Raw genomic sequence first — 25,652 nt, 5'->3', positions numbered from 1 at the left:
TGTGTTTAAACTTTATTTGGTTGAAAACGGTCAAGAATTGGCCTCAAAATCAGTAAAAAGTGAGTTTTCCGGGCAATAATAAAGTGATTGTTTGTTTACGGCCTATGCCAACCAACGCGTCCACATGTCTAGCATAAACCGCGCCGTTAGCGCGTCGGCGTACACGACGCGCGCCGCTTGACTTGCACGCACGGGTGCCGCGCGTGCGCTTAGCCAACTTATGCACGGGGTTATGGTGATACGGGATAATGGGATAATGGGATTACGGGCCTACGAAGACATAAATATCGTAAGGGTACGGGAGGGGAAAAAGAAAAGAAAGAAGGACACAAATGGTAGGCCTACTTTGGATGGATTATAGGTCCTACGGGTACGGGGTTGTGGTTTAGGGTACGGGATGGGGTTACTAGATTACCAAGATGATTCGGAAGGAATATAATGAGGAATTTTCAATGAGTCTACCTGTACAGTAATTCCTCCTGTTTGAGTGAACGCTTCCATTTACTCATCTAGCGGGGACCCGCGCGAAGCGCGGGTGTCCCGCTAGTGAATAATAATATATGAAAAAAAGAATCTGGAACTTCAACGTCAAAAACAAAACAAAAACAAGACAAACTGTACCCTGCTAAAAATATCAACCCCTATCCTCTCTGAGAATAAAAATAATAAGACTCCAACCTCACCTGCAAAAAAATATTTTTTCGGGGGCCGGATAATTTGGGATAAGTTCGGGCCTATTTTATTGCGACAATTTTCAAAATCTATGAAAATGTGTCGTGGGGATGTGCGGCAGATTTGGGGTGCATTTTCAGCCATTTAGTTTAGACTCTGTTGTATTTTTAGCCATGATTTTATTGACCCTCAGTGTCATGAAAATTAGGTTTAAGAAGGGTATTTTTCAATAATTTTCTCGAAAAAGTAAAAATTTGCGACTTTTTTTTTTCCAAAAGTTGATACAATTTTGGGTCTGTTTTATTCAAATTTGGTTTAAAATCGCATCCTTACCCAACTTGAGAAGGTTCCCCCGGGGTGTGTGCAAATTTGCAATTTATAGGCCTACACTCATCATTAGTAAGCCTAAAATCAAAGTGTTAATACCATTAACACTACCATGGCCCGTTTTGTCGTGATGACTGGCTTCCAAAATGTAGGCCTATTTTAAATTATAAATCTGGTCCCGCTAGAGGTGTGTTTTTACCCGCGGAGGTCTCTCCCTCGGGTTCGTGGATGTGCCACAGTTTTGGGGTAGGCCTACCTTTTCAACGACTATGATGGGTGGGTTTACAGCGAAGACCAACTTTTGGGCGCATTTTGGCAAAAGTGCCCTTAAAAAGCGTCAAATTAGGCCAAATGTGGGTGACTTTGATCCCCGCGGTACAAATGTTTTGAAGAGACCCGCCCGAGGTGTTTTTATAAAAAAAATGGTCGGGCCTGCTAAAAAACCTCCCGGAATCAAGCATGGGTAGGCATACCAAAATGCCTTGAGACCCCCCCCCCCCCCCCAACCCAGCGCCGGGACCTCCATGACATGATATTCTCCGCGAGTCCACCAGAAAATATAAAATATAACATTTTGATAGGCCTACTAGGCCTATATTTGTCTGTAAACCTTTCTTGTAGTTGTAGGCTACCGCGTATGTCTACCGTGATGACAGTAGCGTAGCTGCTGCCGGGGGGCAATTGCAAAATTGCCTATTTGGGCCCCCCCCTAGTGCAAGGAAAAAAAGGGGAAAGAGGGGGGGGGAAGAGGAAAAAGAGAGGGTGAGAGGAGGGGCAGAGAGATGGGGAATCCAAACGATATGCAATACAGCTCAATAGGCCTACCATATATTATTTATCAATAAGCCTGGCAAAAATTGTCTATTTGGGCCCCCGCCCCCAGTGGGAAAATTTGGTGGATTTGGGCCCCGCCCCATAGGGCCTACAGTCTTGCCCCTCCTGGAAAAAATCCCAGCTACGCCGCTGCGTGATGATCATCGGTTGCAAAGTTGCGGAAGTTCATTCATAAATTTCCCATTTCCACTCGACAACAACAGGCCAGCACGCAGCGCGCAGTAGCTAATCCCCGAGCTAATCAGAGACATGTGCGTTTCTCTTTCAACAGAAAATATGTGACCATGTGACTGACACGATGTAGGCCTACGCTTCAAATAATTATGCTCTCGGCGTCGAAAGTATGAAAATGGAAAATATTTATAATGAACACTCCCTTATTTAGCCACACCTCTGTTCCTTTCTCGGGTTGCCTGGTATATATCAGCAAAATCCTACACCTATCGCCTTCCCTTGGTAAAATCCCTGATAAAAACTCGTGATATTGAAATTGAATTTCAGCGCCAGAACTTCCGTCATTCTAGCATCATGGATGGATATGCAGTGGCGCCGCTAGGGGGGGGGGGGTCAGTATTTCCCCCAATATTTTTTCTTTCCCACTCAGTTTTTAGGCAAAATCCCCACAATTATGTAATTTTCCACTTTTTGCGGCAATTTAGTGCAATGATTTCCAAGTGCCCCCCGTCTCAAATTCACTCCCCCCCCGGGCCCCACGCCCCGCGAAAAAATCTGGTTCCGCCACTACGGGTATGGCCATAGCTAGGGGCTTTCCCACCCCACCCCAGTTGCCCTTGGTTATGCTGGACGTATGAGAAATTTAGAGCTTGTTCAATTCCACCAATTTTAGAAATTTTAAAGGTATATACAGTGTCACTAGCCTATTAAAACGGATCACAGTCAAATAAAATATCGTAGGCCTAATAATTTTACCACTGGCATTTATTGAGCTGCTCACTTCTTGAAAATTATATGGTTTAATATTGATATTATACAATTGAGCTCCTTGTCAAGCTCCTCAGTACACATAGGAGAGTGACTAACTGAGCTCCCGCTATTTTCAGAAATGAAGGCCTGGCCTATTAAATGAATAATTAGGATTGAGGCAGCCTTTTGTTTCATTTTACAGAACTTTTTTAATCCCCCAAAATTAGTGGGTTTTTTAATGGGGAGTAGGCTTTTAAAACGAAATTCAAATTTGGCAATATTTTCCATTGCTTAACGAATTGATCTGCGTGAAAATGCCTAAACATGTGGCCAGAGCGGGATGAGTGGTATAAAAATCTTAACTTGTGAGAAAGGACGTAGGCCTATGGGGTTGTATGAGGCTGTGGATCACGAAATGCCCCTTTAATGTGTGCTAGGTAAAGTCATTCTTCCTCCCTTTCGACTTGCCAAAATTTATTCCCTCCCCGGCCCGGCTTGCCAAAATTGCTTTCTCGAAAGGCTGTGCAATCAGTACCGGTATTAGCCTACTAATTAGGCCTATAAGCCAAAATTTCCAAGCGACTCGCTAAAAATCGCTTGCCTCCCGTCTCGGCCAGCCAAAAATCGCTTGTCCGCACCCCCTGGACTGCCAAATTTTTGTGGCCCCTCCCCCAAAAAAAAAAAAAAATGCCCCCACCCCTTTGCATATGCCTAGGCCTATATGCCAATTTTTGGGATCCCCAATTTCCATACCCATACCTTAAATGGATTTCTAAATATCTACCTGTTGCAAGCGCAGCAAGCATGAAAATGTGCACATTTTTTCGCGCCCTAACTACCCCCCACATTTTCCCTCCCATGCACCAGGTTCATTGGCGCTAGATTTTAAGCTAGAAAATACCTAAATATTTTAAAATCCAAACTCGGCAACACCCGGCGGCAACACCACAAATAGAGCCCGTCGTACATGTCGTACGAAAACAGCGTGTGTAAAAAAAAAAATGAGAGTGCCACTTTTGTCCAAAAAATTTCGAATTTTGGCCTTGAGCAGCGACAATCAGAGGTAAGAAAAACACAGTATGACGCAGCTTGAAATATAGAATCACTATATCAATTTTGAAGTTTGTACTTCAAAGCACAAGCCGAAACGAGGTGAAATGGTTCTAAAAAATATTGATTTCGCTGTATCTTTTATCGCGAAACTAGACAATTTGACAGCAGCGAGTCGGAAAAATAGCAAATATCTCAATTTTCTGCTATCGAAATAAAAATTTAAATAGCACCTGCATATAGAAGAGGGTTTATAGAAATAATGTAGGTCAGAATTTTGTCTATGAAATCGTGCACGGAATTATTATTACTGGTTACAAAACGACATACAAGTGGAGGCCATTTTACTTCAAATTCGGCCAACATGTAAGCTTACTAAAACAAATCGAGACAAGCAATATCAAGAATGAATATGCACATTCTTTTATTGACTTGTTTGTAATGTGCGTCGTAGTTCCCAACAAAATCGCCACTTCCACTGAGAAATTATGGCCTTGTTCCCAAAAATCTTGATGCTCCGGATATTGAAAAAAAATTGAAATGTTTGAAAAGTACATTTCTTTTTGAGCCAAGTGGAAAATTCAAGCATAATAATAACCCTTACACTTTCAGCTTTTAGACGTAGTTTGCGTTTTTTCTCTACGATATTTATTTCCAGAAATAGATAATTTTAAAGGGGGCTACATGCAGTCTCATTCTGGATCGATCATTACAAAGTTTAGTATAACCTTAAAGTGGGTCTCCGATAACCCCGTTGACGAAAAAGAAAAATATATTTTATAAAAAACGATTTAAAATATAAAACCCACACACAACATATTACTGATAAAGGTACATACAACTACGCAATATGCGCGAAAAAGAAAACAAACTAAAGACAATTTCACTGGAGACATCATTTGGTAAGGTGGGCCATAACCCAGGGAAAGCGAAAGAGGGAATTATGGAAAGCATCAGTTCGGCTGCGATGGAAATGCCGGAAATCTATGTTGAATGCTTGTCTGGAGGAAAGAGTATTAAGCTTGATATAGTCAGCCCAGCTAATATTGTGTTTTATTCCACAGATATCCAATAGGAAACATAATGCGAAGATAATCAAAACGAGAAAGAATTGTGGGAATCTCAAGGGTTTGGAGCGTTGTGCTGTAAGAAGGCCTGGACTGCCAGGGATCAGGAAAACAGTATATGGTGAACCTTCTCTGGACCCCTTCCAGCTTATGTTTGTGACTCTCTGTTAGGAGCCCAAACTGGAGCACAGTACTTCAGGATAGATCTCACCAGAGCAAAGAAAAGCTTCTTAATGGTATCCGAATCATTAGATCCAACCGTTCTTTGGATGAGGCCAAGCAAACGTTGGGCCTTACTAGTGATAGTGTCAACTTGGGGACTCCACTCAAGGTTTGAAGACAAGACAACGCCGAGGTGCTTGTGCGTAGAAACGGTTTCAAGAGGGATATCACCCATGTGATATCTAACGGAAATAGGACGACGGGATCTGGTAATGTGCATTATCACACATTTTGCAGCGTTGATGGGAAGTCTATTGATGGTACTCCATGTCCTGATTGCATCTAAGTCGTCCTGAAGAATAGCTTCATCCTGGGGAGATGTAATGGGTCTATAAAGGACCGTGTCGTCGGCATACTGTGGAAGAGATGATGAAACAAAAACAGAGAAGATCAAGAACATGGACATTGAAAAGTAGTGGGCCAAGAATGGAGCCCTGTGGGACTTCAGAACTAACACGAATCCAATCGGAGAATTTACCAAGGTGTTGCACCCTTTGTATTCTATTATAGAGGTACGAGGTGAACCATTTAAGCATTTGACCACATATACCATATCCATGAAGCTTCGACAGAAGAAGAATATGGCTGACCTTGTCAAAGGCTTTAGACCAATCAAGGAACACAGCATCAATTCTCGGAAGAGAGCGTTCGTCCAGAATGGACGCCCAGTCATGGTACATGGTGACAAGCTGAGTAGCACACAATCTTCCTGGACAGAAACCGTGTTGACCTTCTGCGACAAGACCATACAGTGTCGGGTGTGACTGCAGTCTATTGGCAACAGTCAGCTACAGTCCTCTCCATAACTTTAGAGTACAGAGATAATGGGCCGGTAGTTTCTAAAATCATCCTTGGAACCCTTTTTGTAAATAGGCACAACATTCGCCTTACTAAATGTGGGGCAGATGAAAATTTAATATTCATCACCGATGTCTGAATGGCATAAATTACATAATTCTATTTACTCTATCAATTTTGAAACAATTGGAATTTTGTTTGAGCCTTTTCGAAATTTGCATAGTGCGATAGCATCGTTACGTGGTAGGTTGACTAGGTAATCTTCAAAATCAAGAGCAGTTTTGAATATGCGATAGTTAATACAAGTGTTTGAATGCTAGGTATCAGAGAGCCAGGATTGTTTGAATTGGTCTTTTAGTCTTTGGAGGATGAAACTATGTGGATATTTACATTTAGGATCTTGTGAATTCCAAATGTAAGAGAATCCACATATCTTTAACTTTAACAACCCAATTAGAATTCATTCTTTTGATCAAGTGAATATAATAGCTTATACATAATACTGGAAATTCTACGTAAATCACTAGTTGCTAGTCTACTCCAAAAGTTAACAATTCTACAGTTAATGTCTACATTGGAAAACGTCCTAGTTCGCCTAAAACCATAGAAGACGGAGTTTATGTGAAGGATCATTTTACAAGTGGACTTTTTCAAGAATATCATTTTCTCTCAGATCTGTGTTATTCTTTTTCTTATTTACATAGTTATCATCTACACCAATAACTTCACAACCATAAAGGAGAATTGGCATCACTAGGGAGTCAAACAGATGGAGCTGGATATCAATAGGCAAATTTAGTTTTCTAGCATTTGTAAAGATTGCGAACATGGCCACCAAGTTTCTTTCTAGCTTCGTTAAAAGAACCATTATAATTAAAGATGATATTATATTCAAAAACAACATCAACATTATTTTCACCATATGTGAAGGTAGGACTGTTTCTATTTTTTTTCTAAAATTAAAACTTTGGTTTTACCAGCATTAACTATCATTGAGGTAGATGTCTGTAAGATATCACAGAGGAAGATGTTGATGCAGAATAAGATGACACTTTCTACATGGAATCTGACTTCTGAGATATGGAAGACTCTTGACAATGACTGTTAAAATGCTAGAAAGATGAGCAAATACTATTACTTAGGTGGAAAGGTGGACACCCGATGTCCATTTATTTATTTATGTCATGTTCAATAGAGAAAAGAGAATACTTGTTGTATATTTATTTTTAACAGGTTTACATATTTGTGAGTTGAAAGCGGTGAACACCCGCTATAGAAAATGTCCATTTATTTACTTATGTCATTGCTGATGTTATCCTGTTCAATAGTGAGAAAAGAATACTTATATATTTATTTTTAACAGTTTAACATATTTTTGAGTAGAAAGCGGTGGACACCCGCTATAGAAAATGTCCATTAGGCGACGAAAAAAGAAAACCCTGTTCTACGGGCCCGACCGACCCAGATTTTGAACAAATTGGACGGAAAAAAATTCCTGTACAAATGAATGCCGACCCAAATTTCAGAAACAAATTTTTTTTGTATCTTCTCAAATTGCAAATTATTTACAGATTTTAGTGATTTTTTTTGTCATTTCAAAAAAAAAAAAAAAAAAAAAAAAAAAGGCCGACCGACCGACCCAACTTGAAAGGTCCGTCCGCCCGAAGAACAGGATTTCTTTTTTTCGTCGCCTAAAATTTAAATTTAAATATACTGATGTAAACTTCTAATAGGGAGTAAACAATACTTGCTATATAATTTCCTTTCTTCTACCAATCTTATAATGAGCCATCGTAACCATATGCGTTTGTCAATTTTGACCAAATTTGGTTACCAGGACCATTGGGGGTGCCACAAATGCCACGTGAAAATATCTGGCGCAAAGATCATGTCAAGGTCATTATGGCCAAAAATGCTAATCCTTCCCCATATTACATAGCAGTGTGACGTCACTTGCACAAATGCATCGTCTATAGCCAGTGTCTAACAGTTGTACACAGAATAGGGGTCAAAGGTCATTTAGGGGTCACTTCCGGTACGTAACCAAATACCTTAAATCAACCATCATAGCCATATGCTTTAAAGATCTTTACAGGTCGTTTTATTCCGATTTGTTTAGCTTTTCTGAAAACACGAACGTTGTCTTTATATTACCATCAATCAATCAGGTTTTAAGTTTCTACCCTTTTAAAACAAATTTCTTTACTTCTTGTGAACTTCCTTGTCCTTTCCATCCCCTTCAGCAAGTTGCAGGTCCTTTCCAATTATTACAAATACATTATTACAATTCACAATTATTACAAATAGACACAGGACACAATAACACCTTCTGCAAGCTTGACATTTTATTGCACTTTGTTTTCTTTTGCATTAGATAAATACATAAGTAAATAAATAAATAAACAAAATATGATAAAAGGAGTTTGCCAAATTAAGTCATGAACACACAGTGCTCCTGGTCAACAGCAACACAGAGCACAATGGTTAGGGTTAGTGCATCAGGAGCCTTATGGAACCGTAACACAGTGCTCCTGGAGCACCAGACTATGCCATAGTCGATTGTTGATCAATAAGAAATATGTTATCAATCATGATGAACGCATTAAGTTGAACTCGAAATTATATGTGAATCTTTAGCATATTAAGTACCAAGCTCAGTTGAAATGTAGCTCAATCTAGTAGTAGTGCCAAATTCTGTTGCAATACCCTGTCTGGATGATAGAATTATATGTAAAAAAACATTGAATTCTAACAATATTTTTTTGGTTCATTTGTGCTTTACTCTTAACACTGTAATCACTATTGTGTGATTTTCTTAACCAACTTATAAAATCAATAATTCATGCTGGGAGCAGGGGCGTAGCAAGAGCATCAGGGGCCCATGGACAAGGAGCAGTACAGGCCCTTTTAACCAGGGCGGGATTTAACCTTATGAGGCCCTGGGCCAGCCCAAAATTTGGAGGCCCCGAACTCAAGTGCCGAGGAAAGCCTGTGCACTCCAGTCAGTGACCAAGTTTTGGTTTACGCATAATATAGAGGGGGACTAATATGTTGTTCCGATGTTACTAGGACATTTGCGCCTAAAGCACATGAAAAAATTCAATTTCAGACTACTCCTACCCTAAGATGAATTCCACTATTTGAATGCGCGCGAAGCGCGGAAAATGTTACAATTTTGCCCCATTTTGGCCAAAAACATTCTGTTATTGGGGTTAAAAGAAAGATGCATAGGGTACTTTTGGGGCCCCATCTGGCCCAATGGTAAATCCGGCCCTGCTCTCCATTATCAGCCCTTATTTAATTTTCGCTTTTGTGCTCTGGGCCCCTGAACCCTCTGGCCCATGTCACCCCCGCTTGCTACGCCCCTGGCCGGGAGCCAGATACCATTATATCTGGTCAGTGAAGATTGATATTTTTATTCACAGGCCAATGAGGAGGACATGAATAATGCAATGTCACGTGAGGTATCACATGTTTTTGTGACTTCAAATACTTACTGTATTTCATATCTTGTACATGTCATGCATTTCCTATTGACAGGAAGTCCCAAATTCGACATTACTATAGCAAAAAGACATCCCCTTATCAAATTAGAAGACTTTCTTGGAAAAACTATCACTGGTGCCTGATGGGATCATAGTAGTAGTTTACCCCATTTCTGTCCGTCGTGACCGGTAAAGAGGGCGTTTTTACTCTCTTTAACAGGTACGATTCACTGAACTTATGACACCTTTATGTGGTGACCTCAATCACATGAGCCGAATAAGAGCTGATGTGAATTATTCATAACCGATCGATATTGAGAGCAAGCCAACAGAAATCCAAACACCACCTATGGAAACATGACCTTAATCTTCCACACAGGGAGTGCAAGTTTCAAATGGGGTTATCTGAATAGTTGATTCCATTTAAAATCTACACCCCTGTGTGGGAGATTAAGGTCATATCTTCCAAAGGGGGTGTATGGATTTCAACTGGATTAGCTCATTGAACATGGAACTCATGCACCATGGGGAGAGCCCTAGTCACTGTGTCATTCGCTCCCTTAATTCTGTCTTTCAGCCAATACTGCTTAGCTCATTAGCTGCAATAATTGGGAGGATGCTTTTATAACCTCCTACTACATGAATGCAATTATGACCATTTCAACACAATAGGTTGTAGCAACTTCTCACATAGAATGCTGCAATGAGCAAAACACATTTGCTAACACTTGCACCCACAGCAATCTATCCATCATCAATACCTAGTCGCAATCACCTCTCCAACCCTTTTCTCATAGGTGTTTCTATCTATTCTGTCTAGTTATAGTTGTAAGATATGCAATATCCTGCCACAAATTAAACCAATCCCTTATTAATGTCCACATGCAAGGGAGAGAAAAGCACTGGTTCTTAATTTTAAGCATTTGATCAATGTTGTTCATTTCTCAGGATTTATTTCTCAGGGCTCCCTTTGGCTGACAGTAAAGCTTTTGTAACAGCCGAGATATTCCTCAGTGGTGTGTCTTTCTTAGCAACATCAATGTCTAATGGTATCTCCTCCATTGTACACCAGTCTGGTACCTTGCCAGTCTGCAGGAAAGCTTCTTTTGTCAGGGAACGGAAGCTTAGGATCTCCAGGGCACCAAATATTGCACCTGTAAGAAATTACGATATAAGAATATGAATATATGACATTGAGTTATAATTAATGCTCTGCATACTGACTCTATGCTTCTACATAAAGAGGTCAAATTCTGATATAATTTCAAAATATCAAGAGCTATCTCATGAACCACAATTGGGCCTGATTGTGCTCATTTTAAGGCATTTTTATGCAAAATATGGTAATCAAAATATATGATTCTGAAATTGTTTGACCTTTTTGCAACATTTCGTCGGCCGTATCACATAGTGACGTATTCGACATTTTAAACAGTTTTGAGAAAATTGGTATGGTAGTTTGTTATGTGCTACTCTATACATTTACCAAAAACCATGCCTCAAAGTGGCTTAATTAGTTTAATTAATTTAATTATGTCGTATTTGCAAAAGCTTGAAATGTCTGTATCACATAACGACATATTTGCTGATCACCTATCACCTATACTGCGCAAGCCCAGTATGTCTATCTGCAATTTGAAGAATTTGCCGTTTCACATAGCGACATATTTGCGCGACTTTGTCATTGCACATTAAAATTGCTGTCCTTTTCACATGGTGGCGTATTTGCGCAACTGTTTCACATAGTAACATATATGCATAACATATTTTATTCAATTTTGATTTTTTGCAGAGATAGTCATGCTCTGATACTTATAAATGAAGTACATTGAAAATATGGTATATTTGCATTAATTTAAACAGGTTTTAATCAACAATAATGTTTTAATTAAGATTATGCAGTAAATGAAAATCACTAAATTTTCAAATTTGAATTTCTCGAAATGCGTATTTTGCAAATACGTCAGTATGTGATACGGCCAACGATTTTTGCCAAAAGAAAATCTGCAACTTGTTGTCTGCAATCAAAACCCATGTGGAGTGGGTTAAGCATGATAATGTTTAATTACTTTGGTTACAGCTTCTTCAAAATGAATCAATTGCTTTTGATCACACTTCAGCTGATCCAAGGTTTTCTTGGAATGGGAAGAGAACTGAATTAAGATATTCAATGAACCTGAACAACAAACATATCCCTAAACACTTCACTCTTTACAATTTAAAATGGAACCATCATGTCTACGCTATCAATGGTTTCCAACTAGACAGGACCTCTTACTATTGCCTACTATATCCGCAGACCTCTTGGGCAGCACCTAATGTCACCGACTCGTCAAGGTAGTAGAAAGTAGAGGAATGCGACTACAAATATTTTAGTATTAGTATGACATAACCAGTCTACAAATTATTGTTTTTACCTTGGGGTGCACTTCAATTTAAAGTACAGTCTCACACAATCAACACATAAAATCAGTACAAAGTGGTATCACAATTTTGTACCATTCTTAAATAATTGTATCACAACATGCCAATGTTGGGGTGCAAATTGCACTGCGATAGGGCTTATTTCAAACACGGGACACAACATACATTGCAGTGACCGAGTTAGTTGCAAAATAGAGGTATCGTAGTCAGATTGATGAAACTTTTTATCAACATTTTCCAAATTCAGTTATTTGATACGAATACATATACAAATGCACTAACCTCCTAGCCATGCAGTGAAATTTGGCTGTGATGGTGACTGATGAATCTGGAAGATTGTCAAAGAAAGCTCTTCCTTATACCGAGGTTGTTCTAATAGCATCTTCAATTCTGCGAGCAGACGATGTTGGAAACCCTGTAACATGCTGGTACCACCCATTACTACTATGTTTTCTGCCATCAATTTACGCATGTCAATTGGACACTGCTCCATGAAAAAAAAAACAAGATACAAATATATTTTATCTGCTAGTTTAAAGCTATAATGTACATCTTATAATATGAAATTGTTTTTTTTTTTCAAACCTGATTTTTGGCATATTTGTAAAGTTTACCAATGTCCCAACTTGCACCTAGATGGAATTAGCCAAATTTGTTGTGTTTGTAGGTCAACAGAGCAAAATTAGACATAAATGTCATAATTCAAAGAATTATGACATTATGTCCTCCTATAGAACTGCATGTTAAAAGGCCAAAATAACCAGCAGGGTTTATTTCACTTTATCTTGTTATTTCAGCTAAAAATGGACAGAAACCCTTCCTGATAATCATGTAATTATTACTTGCATTATTTCATCATTTTGAGTTTATGATAACAAATTAAAAATTTAAAGGAAATCGTACATTAAGGCTTCAATAGTTCAAGACTGTGTATCCATGTATAGATTAATTACAATGGAGTCACAGATATCAGAAAAAAGGGAAAATTGGGTATACATTGATCGGCTTAAAATTAGCGGAAATTTTGAGGCTTTTGTATATCGGAGTGTCCCTCTCAACATGCACATCTATGGACACAAGCATCAGAGAAGATATCTTACCCATCCCAGAGTCCTTTGCCACATGACATATCACCTCATTTCAATGTCACTCCCAATTGTAAAAGTTCCCTTCATTTTCATTTTGAGATTAGACTGTCTACACATGGGTCGATATTCAAGAAATAAACATAGGTTCAAGATCCGGATGTGCTCTGTTAATTGAGGTACATTTCATCACTATCGACCCATGTTTACAGAAATCGGAATTGGGAGAAATGAAATGCATCATGGGAAGTGTAAGATATCTTCTCTGCACGTATCATGCGCAATGCACCCATTACACTCCCCCCCTCAAAAACAGGCTTTTCACACATTCATCCTGGTAAAATGATTTTGCTTGTGGGTTATCTGGACAATTAAGCAATTTTACCCCCTGGTACCCCAATGACTGCTTACCTTCAAGATAGAATCCAATATTAGAGTTGCTACTGATTTCTCCTCATTATCCTGTTCAAAGAGAGCCTCACATGCTGTTTCTCTTATCTTCCCATTTATACATAATATTCTGCCACCATCAATTGGGTACTCTACTGCAGGTGGAGGTGTAGGCCACTACAAAGATAAAGGAATGTTCAAATTATATTACCATTTCCTGGGGAATATGTACCTGCGCATAATTTGTGATTTGACATTTTGTGATTTTTTTTTCTTTCAGTTTTATGTGTTTTTGTCAACAGATTGGGTAAAATTTATAGCATATTTTACATATTGTGTTGTTATTTTATTGAGTGACATATCGTTTTAATTCCTTGTCTTTAATTAATTCCAAAAAATTGATATTGACCTGATTGAGCAGCAGTTAATACTTGTTGCTGGTTTGGGAAAGTAGCTAACAAACATTCAAAATCCTAAAACTACTCTTGCCATTGTAAGTTACATTGTATGTGTGCCAGATTTTGGATGATTTCAGAACATGTTTAAATTATCATTACATTACAATGCATTTGCCGATTTCAACTGTATTTTGAAGCTTTCATCAAACTTGCCTATTGAGTGATATACCTAATATAAACCATTATGACTGGAGCCATTATATTATTTCCTGAAAATGACCATGACAAATCATTCATACAGGTTGATATATGCACCATTGATATTATGATTATATACAACACACTTTTAGTTCACCCAACCCTTCAAAATCCCAGTGCAGCATTATACACATGATAAAGTTACAAAATTATGAGCGATATGTGACATCAAATCTCCCATAGGCATCTCAAATAGCCATGTGAGAACTCCTGTACTTACTGTGCCCACATTATGTACCCCGTCACATCTCTTCACAGATGGTACACAACAAAATCAGAATTTTGACCTGCTAGTTAGTGTATCCTAAATTAAACTTGTGGCCTATAATAGTGGAGGAATCAAGAAGACTTACCTTGCTTTCATCCCCAGCTAGTCTACTTTGTTGGATTTGTGTAGCTCTCTCTATGTTGGTAACAAAACACGTTCGCACTTAAATGAAATAAAAAATGAAATAAATGAAGTAAGTAAAATAAATAAATAATGAATTTATAAAAAATGAATACAAATAATATGCATATTCAGAAGGTCATTTCAATTTTTTGGTAAATTTGAATAGATCTAATTTTTGTAATGTTTTCATTATTTCAGGTATTCAACATCAATCAAAAGCATACAGGGAGTCCCAATAATGTCTGTTGGATGGGGGGGGGGGCTTGTACCATAATTCTCAATCTTAAGAAAATTATGAAATTAACTTACAGAAATGGTGAGCCCATTATTAAATTGTTCTACTCTGTGTGAAATTTTCATTGGATTCAGTTCACTGGTTTTGAAAATAGAGCCAATGATGAAACACTAGTACTATCAAGTTTGCCAGTTAACACTCATGACATGATTGATGAATGTTGAAAAATGTTCATATTAATCAAAAACAGCATTTACAACATCCAGCCAGCCCATTATGTTTGACGAATAGGGTCACATTCCATAACTACCTATATATATATACTAGAATGCCTCAGGGACTCTACCCAGATGTAGTAGGTGATTAGACTAGAGGTATGCATACATCCCTACAAACCTGATTTGCTAAGGCCATGGATGGATATACTTCTAACAAAATGTCCAGAAAAATGGCACTGATTCTGTCTGGAACTTTGCAAGGGATTTATTTTGCACCAAAGTGTCCCAATCGAAAACAAAATCGCTTCTATTTTCCAATTACCAGTATTGACTTGAGTATAATTCAATTGTGTTTTCATGATGCATTTCAATATTTGAACCATTAAAATATATAGCACTGTCACACTTTTGGTTCTCTTGTGATTACACCATATTTCCATAAGGGTGGAGGGCTTGTGTTTGGCAGGGACTTGCCCCATATATTTGTAGGTGCACCCAGAGAGGATGGTCAGCTGTATTCCCAACCTAAAACACTGACCTACTTTAATATAAAACTACTAACCCTGATCACTGATCATGAGCATTAGGAAAACTTGTATTGTCCGTTAATTTTTCTCCAGTTTGAAGAACCAAATACTAATAATTATAATATCTGATTAATTATGGTGTCAAATGTGTGTTACAATACGTATGCATGACGTTGAAACAATCATGATTAAAAAAACACCAATGATTTTAAATACAGTCATCGCCAATGACTCAATAAATCGTATTTCTTTGATTTATATCGTGAAGCTGATCTTTCACCCCTGTCGTTAATTACTCTACATAGCGCCTCTGTTGATTGTAGGCTAATCGCCAAATTCCAGCCTCGGAGTTTTGAGACCAGAATCTTGATGCCGATGAAATCAAGGAATAATTACGATGACGTCATCAATTTCTATCGAGGTTTACTGCTAAATACGTATTTTAGTATGGTAAGTAAGATGCTGCTGACGTCACTGTAACTCTTGTGTAACTCTTAGTCATGAAAAATCGCTCAGCAAATTTGGCATGGAAGAGTGTCATACATTCAAATTAAGTGATCTCAGCCAGGGTCGGCAGATGCCCTGCTTTGTCGCCGAAATCGCCAACAGAGGGCAGTATTTAATTATTATTAATAGAATGATACTGCCCTCTGTTTATCATTTTAGCGATCGATAGAGGGGGGAAATAGGCCATTTTTAATGACAGTGGGGGTATAACAGTAATTTATACATTAAAATACACATTTTGACACCATTATTTTTATTTTTATTAGAATTTTAATGAGTTTTGTTCAACATAATTCGGAGAAATTGACGGATAATACAGGTTTACCTAAAGCTCTTGCACTGATCTTCCTTGAAATCTTCTTGAAAAGGTAACCCTTTTCACTGACCAGTTTGGGATAAAGATTTTGTTGTGTGAAATTTGGGATCTAATGGCCATGAAAAATATAGTCTAATAGCCCAATCATTTAAATGCCTATCCTAAATAGTGATTTACAAGTCAATTGTGCCATCATCCTACCCTTTTTCTTTTCAGCAAAAGAGCCTGAAATTAGGACCCTAAAATGATGTTGCAATACCCTTCCCGCAAATGTCTGCTCCAGGACGGTAACACATTGGGTTTGAGTTTCCCAGCACTACCCACAGATTCAGTTTCAATTTCAGATTTATTTTCATCACAACACACATTGCTACAAGTAAAATCTAGTACAAAAGGACACATATTTGTATATTTAGCAGTATTATTACACAAAGTGGACAGTATGAGATACATGTCATATTACAAAGTACATTAATTATTATAAATAAAGAAAATGATGTGTGGAAATGTGGATGCCACAAGAATGCAGAGCGTGTATAATTCTGGCACCTATTTAATGGTTAAATAATGACATTAAGTCTACAGCATTGATAAATAAGTACCCCGAGGCAGGAATTATTTCAATTGTGTGCATTCACTGAAACTGATTCCTGTAATTATCTATGCATTATGTTGCAACATTTAAAACACACACCATTCTATAATATTGAATACAAACCTTTGATATCTTCTAGTGTCTCTTCAGGAATTGTGCCAAGAACTGAGCGTACAGGTTTCTCTTCATCTCCTACTCCTTTGACTGTGCCATGTTCAAGAATCTGTGCCTCTAAATTACTGAAAATCAATCATATTGGAAAAATTACTACTGGTAACGGTAATAGACAGGCCTTAAAATAAGGCGGTTTTCATGCCAAAATTGCTCTTAAAAATATGTGATGGCCCTGGATTTCTTTTGGCACACACATGCCTATCAACTTTATAATGAAATTTTGCCAAACTGCTTTAAATATCAAGTAAACCAAGTAAGAAAGTTCAACAATACTTGATTAAAGGTGGGTGGTCAGATTTTATTGAGGTAAATTGCACTAGCCATTTTGATATTAGAAGTAAAAACGTATTTCGCTCTGCCACAGTGAAATCCAACATGAAGTTACTCACAACTTGAGACAAAACAGAATATAATAGCATATCCTTCAAATACTTTTTTCTTTGAAACAATGACTGCATACCTTTAGATGACTTACATATGTACAGCCTTGACTCCCAGTGGCAATGACTACATACCTTTATGTGACTTACTTGTGTATAGCCTTGGCTCCCAGTGGCAGTGACTGCACACCTTTTAATATTGGATAGTCTTCATAAACGTATATAATTTGAGTTAAGGAAAATCAAACTTATTATTCATAAACAAAAACAAAAACGAACTAATAAAAGTTCAGTTTAATAATTTTTACACGATAGCCACCTAATCTGTCTGGTTTATATTAAAGTTGCATAGTTAGTGGTTTCAATGAAATGAGTAAAATAAAGGAAAATATGGTGCATGAAACATTGCTGTTAAGAGTGTTAACAAACGGTTGACCCCTATTACTCAAACAAAAGGGGATGCATACTAAATCAGTAAATATACCTTCTCAAATTCATCTTTTAATTTTCTTATCACAATTCAAAGGATATTGGTAGTACAAGTGATTCTGTGTATCCACAATCTAGTACTAAGCCTGAGTTGATTCCTAATGTGAAGACAGCCAACAGATGAGATGGTGCAAACAATATTGATGGTACCTACAAGTAAACAACAATCATTCAAGGTATTGTATGGTTAAGGGCAGAAAAAGAGGAGAAAGTTGTCCATGCCAAAATTTAAGATTTCTTTACTAAAATGAAATCACTTGAAACTGATGAATATTTCCTCCCATTTTTCTTGATTTAAAAATCATTATTTCACTCTTTCTAAATCTAAAAAAATCACATGGTTCAAGACACCTGAAGTAAATTGGTGGGAAATATGAGTCAGGAATGCGCGGATGCGAAACACTGTGATTACGGGCTCAATTTCTGTCATGTGATGCGGCGCAAACATGCATGTATGTCCAACACAGTCAAGTTGCATTCAGTATGTCATTAAGGGGGTACTACACCCCTGCCCAATTTTGTGACTATTTTTGCATTTTTTTCAAAAATTATAGCGCATTGGGGACAAGTAAGATATGTATATTATAGGGGCAAGGACTACAACTACTGTACTGGCAATTTTATTTCAGCACAGACAACAGTTGTGGAGTTACAGTCAAAAATGAGGGAAAACCAGTATTTGATCAATAAATCAATAACTACTTGCTTTGAGTTGCTGAATTTTCAGTACAGTGGTTGTAGTCCTTGCCCCTATAATATATATATATATATATATATATATATATCTTACCTGTCACCAATGTGCTATACTTTTTGTGAAAAATGCAAAAATATGCACAAATTTGGCCAGGGGTGTAGTACCCTTAAGGTTAGCCGAAAGGTTTTTCATGCGCTTGATTTCAGAGGGGCGCAAGTTCATAACAGAAACAGCCATGCAGAAAATGAACAAGCGTACCGGGAGGTATAAGCCTACTTTAATAATTATAATAGAATATCGATCCACGGTCAAGACATGAAACTTGGCTCAGCTCGTGCCCGGAGCTCGTGATGCTGGGGGGGCACAAGCCGTTTTTCGCAATTTTCATGAGGTTTTATACATTTTAAAATCGATTGGGGCACTTCCTCTGCCCGGTTCCTCTGGCCCCTATGCCCACCGTCTAGAAAATGTGTTGATATTAAATTTATAGAGCCTTGATATATTTGATGAAATAAATAAATAACATCAACAGCAACATCACAAATATTTGTAAATCGAATTTGGGAATATTCAACAAGACAGACTTAGCAGGCCTACAAATTGTGAAAACAAAAGTGAAAAACAATCAATCACTGTAGTCAGCGAATCAATCAAATATACAAAAACTATAAGAGAAAGGAGCAAGAAAGAATAAAGAAATAGTGAATAAAAAAGAAAGAAAGAAAGAAAGAAAGAAAGAAAAGAAATGAAAAAAGAAAAGGAGAAAGAAAAGAGGGAAGAACAGAAGTAAAAATGAGAAATGAGGAAAAACGAAATTTCACCCACAGGGACTCGAACCCCCAAAATTTATCATATTAGATTCCCAGTCCAATGCTCTATCCGCTCGGCCACACATCAGCTTACGCAATTGATTGTCCTCGAAGGGGATATATAATCATAATTTGACGCAATGACGTGATGATTACAATTGCGTCCGCATAATGGCTCTTAGAATAAACACGCATGTCGGCGCTGAAATTTTGGACGAACCCGATGGAGAAAACCTCGTTTTTTGCAAAACTAGCTTCAAGTTGGAGTGAAAATCAAATGGGATAGCAATTGGCAGAATGTTGAGAAATAATGTAGGTATTCAGATGTCTAAATTAACGTCCCGTAATCAAGATATCGATAATTTCACAAACCAGCTTTTTCTCAAGCAAATTCTCCAAAATTTTTCCCCAAAACGGGCTTTTAAAATTTAATCGGTACTGTATTTGGTTCTTCCCCATGGCAACATTATTTCTTTGGTCGATTTGTAGTACAATACAAAAAAGGAGAAAACAATCACTCGGCGTGGTTTTATACGGAGCGAATATTTGAAAAAACTGCATGGAACGTGTTTTTGATCTTGTGAACATGGTGCGTAAAAATGATTTAAACGAAGGATTTTCAAACGGATTCTAAAAATTTGTATAAACACACAAAAATAATGTTAAGATACATCCATGCACCAACATTTGACTCACTGTGATATTTGATTGCTGAGAAAACGCGGTTTTAGAGAACAACTTTATACGTCTTTTATACGCTTTTTTATAATGCGTTTCTTCGTGTAACCTTAATGCTAGCAAATGTGTGTAAGATCTGCAGTCAAAATGCCATCCAGATTTTCAAATTATTTTGGATTTTGGCACATTAAAAGCATATATTTTGGTATCGTTGGTGCAAAAAGATGCAAACTAAGACCATGCCCCATGTTAAATATAGGGATGTTTTGTGCATAATTTTGACATTTTTTTACTAAAACATTGATTTCTCAGAGTTCACTTCTGATAACACTGCACAATTTTTGTGACAAGATAAGTATATCATGCAAGCAAAAAAGGAAATTTTTTGCACTATCATAAAAAGCACATAAGTCCAGGAGAGGTTTTCTTACTTTTTCAAAAACATTTTCAAATACCGTATATTGTTTTGCTGATCAGAGTGACAAAATTGCATTTTTCACATGTTCTTTTTTTTTCAATATTTTGAAAAAAAACAAGGCTAATTTTAGAATGTAAAAAACAATCATCCCTAATTTCACGTCTCTTCTTTATGAAAAGCTCATTGAATTTTTTTTACTATGGAAGTTGGGAATTGTCTCATTCTGTCAAAAATATTTACAATTAAATTTAGTAGCTTACCTCATAATGTTTAAACATAACTTTGGCCAGAGTTTCTCTGAATTGTGATGGACACAGTACTGATTCACATATAACAACTCTTCTATCTCGAGGGTTTACGAGTAGATGTCTAAAGTAGATAACATGCAAGTAATCCACCAGCGTGTCATATAGCTCCTCCAAGGTGGAATAATTACTCAGGTTGAGGAGTTTGCCAGTCTTGGATTGCTTGAAAGTACTACGAATAATAGCTCTTGGTCCAGTTTCACTAGCATAACCAATTCTGAAATAGAAATCAGATAAAATGTCAATATCAAAAACAGAAGGTTTCAAACTAATAACATTGAATCAACTAAATACATTTACAGCACAGTGCACCCTACTGCATACATGTTTGGAATTAGACTTTTTTTATTCCCTGTGATGAAATGAACAATTAAAGATACCTTACAACATGATAGGACTATTTTTAAGTTTTGGCCCCACTGTGACCTTCAACCCCTCATGGGAACTGGCATCTATAAAAAATAATGGAACCAATCATATTTTTATCATTTCAGGTTTAAGGGAAGGGGTATGAACGTTTGGACAGTATTTATTGTGGGACATTAGAGCACATCAGACATATCGAATCACATTCTGAATATTGAAGAATGTCCTTCTGATATCAAATAATTTTGATTTTTGAAATTAGCAATGTAATACACATTTTATGGCAAATCATTAAAATTGATATTTTGATATTTAACAGTACTCAAGTAAACTTTATAAATCTGATGATTTATACTTAAAATGTATGTAGGTGGGATGAAAAGCCGACGATCAATTGAAAATTTTGACCTTTCATATTGAAGATATGGATTTTTTTTCCCAAAAAAAAAAAAAAAAAAATTAGGTCTTTTTGGGAAAAAAATCCATATCTTCAATATCAAAGGTCAAAATTTTCGATTGATCGTCGGCTTTTCCTCCCAGCTACATACACTTTAAGAATATATCATTAAATTGATAAAATTTACTTCGAGGACTGTTATATATCAAAAAATATGAAAAATATCAACTTTTAATAATTTGTCATAAAATTTGTATTATACCGTGAATTTCAAAAAATAAAATTATTTGATATCAGAAAGACACACTTAAAATACTGTCGAAACACTCAAAACGCTCATTCCAGATCCCTTAAGGATGCCAAAAAACATTTGTTCCACTAATTATGTAGGAAAAAATCTCAAACCCATAGCGCCATGCACTATTGAGGGTACGGTGAATAGTTACGAAAATTTAATAATGTTTGTTTTTCTGCAAAACATCCTCTAATGTAAGGAAGTCTGGCAAAAAGACTGTGCACCCGTACCGACGTAAGTGCACCTGAAATGAGACGTGTTACATGATTACTACATGTAAGAGTTATGTCACCAACACGCAGTAACAAATTGGAAGGTTAAGTTAGGGGGATTCAAGGGGTAACTTTAAGTATTACATTTGTATGTGTTCTTACCAAATATGTTTATCCCCAGAAATTGAGTACGAACGAACAATAGAAATGAATGTGAGGGCAATCTGTGAGCAAATTCATTGCTAGTATTTCTCGAGCATGCGAGTAAGGCCACCTTAATTATTCCGAGTCTCAAAGCTTACATGAGAAATTAAAAACCTAGATGCAGAATGTGTGTTGTTTTTATTATTCTTTTTATGCTTTGGGACAAGCATTTTCTGTAGATTCTGTAGAAAGTATCCAATGTCTGTTGCATGTTGGAATAGTATTAGTAGACAAATAAATCACTCAGCAAAATAATTCTTCTTTGTGTTGAAAACTTCAAAACTTCCCAGGGACTGTCTTTTGAAAATGATGTTTAAGAGCTGTAGAATGCTCTTCTGGTCTCCTCAAGATGAGCTTTAGAAGAGAGCTTGTACCTGTGGCTATTAAAGCATTTCAAGAATTGAACGAGTCATCAAGAGGAGCTATAAATAGCTCTTGCAAATGCAACTTAAAAGGCAGTCCCTGTATTCAACTTGTTGAAAACGTGAAATCAAATAGGAATTTTATTTTTGTAAAAAAAAATGAATTTCTTGATGTTCAAAGAGGACTAAACTTACTACACACACAATTTTACTAACACACGCAGCAGCTTTGGAGACTCAGGATGTAACACTACACTAAAGCCTCCAGCATACTTTCCTGCCGCTTGCCGCTGCGGCAAGCGGCAGGGCGTTTCAACCAATGACAAGCCTTGATTGTGTCCGTTTGTCTGCAATACGTGTGCGCCACGCACGCCGCTCAGCAGCAAGCGGCAGGGTAGTATGAAACCAGCATAAGTTTCAGAGAAGAACGGCAGTCTCTGGCTCAGATTGATGCGAAGGCTCTGTTTTAAAATGAAGCCAGGGCACCGATACCTGCACTGACCAACAACATTTTGCATGAACGGTTTGATGCATAATCGCAATCAGCTACATGAATCTAATCCATGGGTTCCTACAGTATGCCTGTGTCTGAGGGCCAATGACACACATTCGATGTAGTTCAACAAGTCATACCTAAAATAGTTTCTCAATTTCAATTTTATCCTTTCTAGGTATGACTGATTGTACCGGAAAATTTGCGTCAATTCCCGATGTCATGATATATATATGAGCCACGTTTTGTAGGCTTCGATTGCCGATTATAGACGAGTACAACTGGTAACCAGCCAAAGCCGGTACTGTTCAGTGTGTATTGGGTGACATGGACATTTTACCTAATTGTACCATTGGCCACGCGTTTTGAACTCGCCACCCAAAAATGGTGGTGTTGTTACGCTTTTCCAAATCGAGACTTGTTCAAATTGTTATATCTCTGCTTAAACAAAAGGTATTGAAGTGTGTATGGTGTCATGTTGTAGCTAAATGTGTGCCCTAACAGACCTCCAAAGGAGAATTGTTTATCAGCTAAGATAGTGGAGTTCAAGTTGTTTGAGTTCAGAATGACCGAGGTGGGGGATGAGGCGGTGGCGGATGAGGCGGTGGCGGTATGTGTAAAGTCTATGGGAAATAAAGATTTTGTGTGTGCGCGTTGAATCAACTGATCATATCTTTGCATCCATATGGGCTACAGACATGGTTAAGAGCTCTTTTGAAAGATTATTTATTCTGCTAATTGTTTTTAATCATTTTGAACTCTTTATGATTGGTTTAGTCTATGAAATGCAAACTTTTATGTGCAAAACTACCTGTTTTCATATTAAACACTGTAGTAAGCAATGCGGATGTCTTCAAAATCTAAAAGTTGCCCTAAATTTTTAATTACTTATCCTATCATAGTCAAAGTTTACATTTTCTGAGAGGAAATTTGATGAGGAATCTTAATATGGACTTACTTTTTTGTATGGGTTAGGGGTAAAATGTTTCAGTTCAAAATATGTTGAATTGTAAAAAATTTGAACATATTTTGGGACACCCTGTATTGCGAGATTACCAAACAGCTGTGATTTTTTTTCTTCCGAAGTAGGTTTGCCCTATCCTCTAACCAAATCAATGTTGTTTTTACTTTCAGTTTATAACTGCAAGTTAGTAATAAGCAATGCATTAAGTGACCCATTTTTATTTGGATTTTTTTTATTCCACCCTGTATAACTTCAAGGTCACCCTGTACAATGAGTTGAAATGTGTATATTTAAATTGCTTTTGCCTTCAGCTTTCCAAAAATGTATACTTTTGCTAGTTTAGGGTTGATAGTTGTGGAGATATTCTAATTTGAAACTTGATTGGTGTAAACATTCATAATATTTGTGATGTAACGCTAAGGGTGGCGAGTTCAAAACACACGGCCCATTACTCATAAATCAAACATTAGTAGTAAAATAATTAAATGCATGCTCCTTGTCAAAATGGCTTGATGTAGGTTGCGACCACTTATTTTAAAATAAAGAAAATAAAAGATAATTAATAATTAAAAGTCGCCTCATCCCTGGTTTTCAACCATGAAACAGGAAACTAAGAATTAATTGTGAAGGGCCTTAACTAAGGTTTGCCTGGGATACCTACAATATAAATTCTACTTGTCCACAAAATATATGTCATGTTTTGAAGAATCCAAAGTGTTGCAGGGGATAAGTACATAGCTCAATATGGTTATCCCCAGTGATTTTTGGACAAGAGGACAAGAGGATAAGTGCTTATTTGAACACTGCTTTAAAGGCTTAATGTACGATTTCCTTCAAATTTTAAATTTGTAATTGTATACTCAAAATGCTGAAATAATACTAGTAATAATTATCGGGAATGGTTTCTGTTAACTTTGAGCTGAAATAACGAGGTAAAGTGAAATAAACACTGCTTGTTATTTTGGCCGTTTAACACATGCAGTTCTAATGGAGGACATAAAGTGACTTTATGTCGAACTTTGCTCTGCTGGACAAGAAATTTGGCTGATTCCATTTAGGTGCAAGTTGTGACATGTGTAAACATTACAAATATGCCAAAAAATCAGGTTTGAAAAAAATTAACCAAATTCATATTATAAGATCGTACATTATGACTTTAAAGGCCTGTGGCTGTACCAGTGCACTCTGTCAGTGCAGTGAGTGAGTAACTGCGCTAGGTGCAGAATGCAGAATTTTGCTCCAACTTCCGAGAAATCTCAATACTTACTTTGTGTAGGCCGCACCGATGTCAAGAACAACAGCTGCTTTCTCTTCAAATAACGGCATGGCTGTTTCGCTTAAATTATTACATGTAAATATATAAATAATATAATAAAAAGAGAAAAAATTAAACACAATCACAGCAATAATCGTCGCCGATTCAGATTCAATGTTTTCGTCAATCAATCAATTTTCATAATCGATAATCGATACTCTGTAACTTCATGGGCAGTGTTGCTGTTTGAATATCGCACAACATTTCTCCCAATTAAGCATAGAAAAATCACAAAATTACATTTACGATCTGATAATATGAAATTGGTTAATTTTTTTTTCAAACCTGATTTTTTGGCATATTTGTAATGCTTACACATGTCCCAACTTGCACCTAAATACCTACATGGAATCAGCCAAATGTGATGTGTT

General features: G+C 37.1%; 1 protein-coding gene across 1 annotated transcript; it reads right to left on the bottom strand.

The window, feature by feature from the left end:
• Positions 1–8,216: 8,216 nt before the first annotated feature.
• On the bottom strand, positions 8,217–25,395 carry LOC140152611 (actin-related protein 10-like). The gene is made up of 9 exons (XM_072175024.1): positions 25,234–25,395; positions 20,629–20,890; positions 17,809–17,916; positions 17,428–17,495; positions 16,847–16,962; positions 14,288–14,364; positions 13,300–13,455; positions 12,086–12,287; positions 8,217–10,533 (listed from the first exon to the last, which is right to left on the bottom strand). The coding sequence occupies exons 1-9, from the start codon at positions 25,290–25,292 to the stop codon at positions 10,331–10,333; spliced, it is 1,251 nt and encodes a 416-aa protein (XP_072031125.1). The 5' UTR covers positions 25,293–25,395; the 3' UTR covers positions 8,217–10,330.
• Positions 25,396–25,652: the final 257 nt, after the last annotated feature.

Source organism: Amphiura filiformis, chromosome 5 (assembly GCF_039555335.1).
Source record: "Amphiura filiformis chromosome 5, Afil_fr2py, whole genome shotgun sequence".
Classification (NCBI taxonomy): Eukaryota; Metazoa; Echinodermata; class Ophiuroidea; order Amphilepidida; family Amphiuridae; genus Amphiura; species Amphiura filiformis.
The sequence above is the reverse complement of the archived record's forward strand: the minus strand, read 5'-3'. Positions and strand labels throughout refer to the sequence as shown.